This window comes from Arabidopsis lyrata (assembly GCF_000004255.2).
Source record: "Arabidopsis lyrata subsp. lyrata unplaced genomic scaffold ARALYscaffold_3, whole genome shotgun sequence".
Classification (NCBI taxonomy): domain Eukaryota; kingdom Viridiplantae; phylum Streptophyta; class Magnoliopsida; order Brassicales; family Brassicaceae; genus Arabidopsis; species Arabidopsis lyrata.
Genome location: NW_003302553.1, coordinates 18,000,950 through 18,004,945, shown reverse-complemented (window position 1 = coordinate 18,004,945; position 3,996 = coordinate 18,000,950). Strand labels below are relative to the sequence as shown.

Sequence of the window (3,996 nt, the reverse complement as noted above, 5' to 3'; positions counted from 1 at the left end):
ATCGTAATGTATATCGTTATAAAAAAAAGTTAACATTTGAAGTTATTGTTAATATTTTCTAAATATGGAATACTGGATATATATAACAAATAATAATAGCATTCTACTTGAAACAAATGTACCACAAGTGGAGGATTTAGCAAAACTAAAAAAAAAGAAGTATAAGACAATTTAATTACAAAATCGTATCAATTATATTTTAACCCAAAAAGGAAACAAAAGCTAAAATTATACAAATCATTGCATGTTTAATCAAAATTGGCAGTTGTTTTGTGCTAGAATTGATTGACGATTTCGCAGAATTGAAGTTTTCAAAAAATTGAGTAGAACATTAAGATTTTGTAAGATATAATGTAAATTGCAAGGTAGTCTTCCTTAATTTGATTAAACAATTACAGATACATAAACATACATTAATTATACGATGACTTATAAAATACATTATCTGCCATAACAAGAAGTACCATTAGACTTTTTTTTACCGGTATCATTTAGACGTTTATGACAATAAAATAGACAAGTTGGCGTAAGACAGAAGAATCTTTTTCTTGATGTTTTCTTCTTGGGTATTGTAATTAATAAATTACTACCATTATGATTAACCATATGCTCTGTACATTTCTACTCCCATTAGACTGAAATATTATATAATGAAGCATAAAATAAATTTTTAGTCTAATACCACGCAACAACAAGAATTTGACGGTGTCTAAATTTCCACGAATATAAAAATTGGTTCAACAAAAATACATGAGTTTTTAGTAGATTGTTTTAAGCATACATAAGATTTTTTTTTTTTTTTTTTTTGTCATCTGATAAGATATATAAACGAAGAAACAAATTACAAGATCGGCGATTAAAAACATAATCCCGAAAACTAAGCCGGCGGATACATAAGATATATGTGTAGGTTTTAGTACTATATGGTAAATTAAAGGGTTTAAGGATTGCGTTACGAAAATTTGTCGCGTTCATTTTTTCTTTAGCCCAAGTAGGTTGCATAGCTTCTATTTGGAACACTACTTATTGTAATGTGTTACTAGGCAATAATTTGACTAGTCAATCAATATCCATATTTATTTAATCTATTATATCTAAATTTAAGAATCCCTAACCTTATATAAATATCTAGATCAAGCCTATCTATCTAATCTATTTACAAGACACACATTACTACCCTACTCTCTTGTATTTGGTAGATCATATGAGGAAGAAAAAAAAGAATTAAAATTGGTGAGGATCATAGAGACGCTTGAGGGTTTAACCTAATTAAGCGCTTAAGCCAAGGAGATGACCAAATTAACAAATGTTTAAAGTAGGAGACACGGAAACAGCTCCCACGTTCCTCACTTTCTCTCTCTTTTTCTTCCTTCTATCTCTCATCTCACCAACACTAATAAACAACAACCAAGTTTATATGATATTTAAAATGTGTAAAAGAGTTATATCTCCTAGGAATAATCAAATATAAGTTTTTTTCTCTCTCTCTCTCTCTCCCTTGTGATCCTCCATAAATCCTATCATCAGTACTCCCCTAAAAAATCCCTTTTCTCTTCCGAATATTACTCTTTGTAGTGAGTAGTGGCCAAAAATTTCCATCTCCCAAAGCTTACTTTGAGTTGTGTCCTCATGGTAGGTTAACTACTTCTTCAATTCTATACTATCTTAAGTAGTGAATCTATATCTTTCATCTCAGTTTCTTTACCATATAATTCTCAATCATCGTACCGAATTCCTTATATTTGTGGCTTTATCCTCATCTTGGCTTCTTCGTACTTACTATAAATTTTAATGGTGGATGTAGGAAACAATTGAATTATGTTATGAACTTGTTTTTATTTATTTAAGCTTGTTTATCAATAATTAATTTAGAAATTTTGTAAATCATGTGGTAGGGAATTCAGAAACCGGCATGGTTGGATGCGCTATACGCAGAGAAGTTCTTCGTAGGATGTCCTTACCATGAGACAGCAAAGAAGAACGAGAGGAACGTGTGTTGTCTTGATTGTTGCACCAGTCTCTGTCCTCACTGTGTACCCTCTCATAGATTTCATAGACTCCTTCAAGTTCGCCGTTATGTGTATCACGATGTTGTTCGGCTTGAAGATCTTCAAAAACTAATCGACTGCTCTAACGTTCAAGTAAGTAATCTATTATAAGTGCTATTATACATATATGTCTTATCTCATATCTATATAAATGGATTGGTGGTTGAATTATGGACAGGCTTATACTATAAATAGTGCAAAAGTGGTGTTCATCAAGAAGAGACCACAAAATAGACAATTCAAAGGAGCTGGCAACTATTGCACATCATGTGACCGAAGTCTTCAAGAACCTTATATCCATTGCTCCTTGGGTTGTAAGGTTATTTCCTCCTAACTATTACTTCTACAAAATATTTGACTCAATTCTACTTAATATATGATTCTCATTTAGCATATATATTAGTTTTATATATATATATGTAATAATTAGATGATGTGATATAGTCTAACCTTTAGAGACGATTCGTTTTTCTGATAGAAACACATGTTCCCCTTTTTAACTCGTCCACAAATAGAAATACGAATACATCTATCGGATCCTATAACAAGTATACTACCAAATACCCTGATTTTTGTTTTTCAAACATACACATTTTTTATTTTATTTTTAGTTAAAATATAATTATCTAACCTGACTCCTTTAAAATGTTTTCAACCCGTAAATTTTGTTAGTTTCCGCAGATGAGAATCTCAAGAAAAAAGGTTTATAAAATAATCCGTATATGCTCGATTTTGAAATCTTGTCCTTTTGAACTAATGTATTTAAACAAAAAACATGAAGAAATTCTATAAAGAGGAGTCTAACTTTTTTTTTTAATAAGTCTATAATATCCTCATTGACCTTGCCGTTGGAACTTGGAACTATGTTTATGTGCATAAATACTCCCATATCATGTGAGCTAGTGGTTTGGTCCTAAGTGTTTTAAGACACCACCACACTTCAAATCTTTTCAATGTTGCACTTTGTAATATATCATGTTGTCAGAAAATACACATACATGTAGTAAACATCTAAGCGTTTTTAAGCATGTAGTAATTTAAAGTCGCAAAAGATGGGATTATATAAAAGGTTTTTGTTTATATACATGTAGGTGGACTTTGTGATGAAACGTTATAGGGACTTAACCCCATTCCTAAAGCCATGTCACACTCTAACCCTAGGTCCTGACTACATCATCCCACAAGACTTACTGACGGATGATGATGTGGCGGTCTACGAGACTCCTAGATCAACTGTGGTAGACGGGGATGAGTCCATGAGCTGGTCCTCCGCTTCCTCGGATAACAACAATACGGGTGCGGCTGCTGCTTATGCCGCGACCACAACCCATGTCGTGAGGAAAAAGCGGACCGGTTTTTGCCTTTGCGCCAAATCGGCTAATAGTTATAAAGAAGTTTCGGAGGATCCTGACGATATTTCTACTTGCATTAATCGGCGAAAAGGCGTTCCTCAACGATCTCCTCTCTGTTAACGTACTCTTTTATTTTTTGTTTTTGTTTTTTAATCTTCTTAATTAGTTTCTTTGCACCATATAGTCTTATATGTTACATGTATGGATTCTTGTCGTGCGGTCTCTCTAATAAAGTTTATAATCTGTTTTTTTTTTTCCCTTTGGTTGCGTAAAGATTAGTTTAATAAAAAAAAAAAAAAGAATATGAGTTTAAGAATCTGTTTCGACTTGGATTGGACTTTCATTGTGTCCAATGGTTTAGTTTGAACAAAGAAGACTAAATATCCGTAAAAAGGCTAAGCCAAATAACTATTTTTTATTTAAATAACTTTTGTATTCGGTCTCTTTTCCATATCTTTAGAAGTATCTAAATGGGTTGTAGTCAAATTAATTTTTTTTTTCTTTTTGGTATGAACAATTTAATCTCTCTTTGAGATCGTACATTTTTGGTTTTTATAACTTTAGATTTTTACTTCAGATTAAATAATAAGGAGAGA

The 3,996-nt window shown here is 31.7% G+C and overlaps 1 protein-coding gene across 2 annotated transcripts; it reads left to right on the top strand.

Annotated features, from left to right (window-relative positions):
• Positions 1-1,191: 1,191 nt before the first annotated feature.
• Positions 1,192-3,656, top strand: LOC9319855. Of its 2 annotated transcripts, none has more exons than XM_021030600.1 (4): positions 1,192-1,632; positions 1,905-2,141; positions 2,227-2,367; positions 3,140-3,656. In XM_021030600.1, the coding sequence occupies exons 1-4, from the start codon at positions 1,630-1,632 to the stop codon at positions 3,518-3,520; spliced, it is 762 nt and encodes a 253-aa protein (XP_020886259.1). In that variant the 5' UTR covers positions 1,192-1,629; the 3' UTR covers positions 3,521-3,656. The 2 variants fall into 2 exon arrangements, with proteins under 2 accessions (XP_020886259.1, XP_002885865.1); XM_002885819.2 differs by having other exon boundaries at positions 1,194-1,632; positions 1,896-2,141.
• Positions 3,657-3,996: the final 340 nt, after the last annotated feature.

Coding starts and splice junctions, on each gene's coding strand:
- LOC9319855 (XM_002885819.2), top strand. Junction 2,142..2,226: donor TCGACTGCTCTAACGTTCAA/GTAAGTAATCTA, acceptor AATTATGGACAG/GCTTATACTATAAATAGTGC. Junction 2,368..3,139: donor ATTGCTCCTTGGGTTGTAAG/GTTATTTCCTCC, acceptor ATATACATGTAG/GTGGACTTTGTGATGAAACG.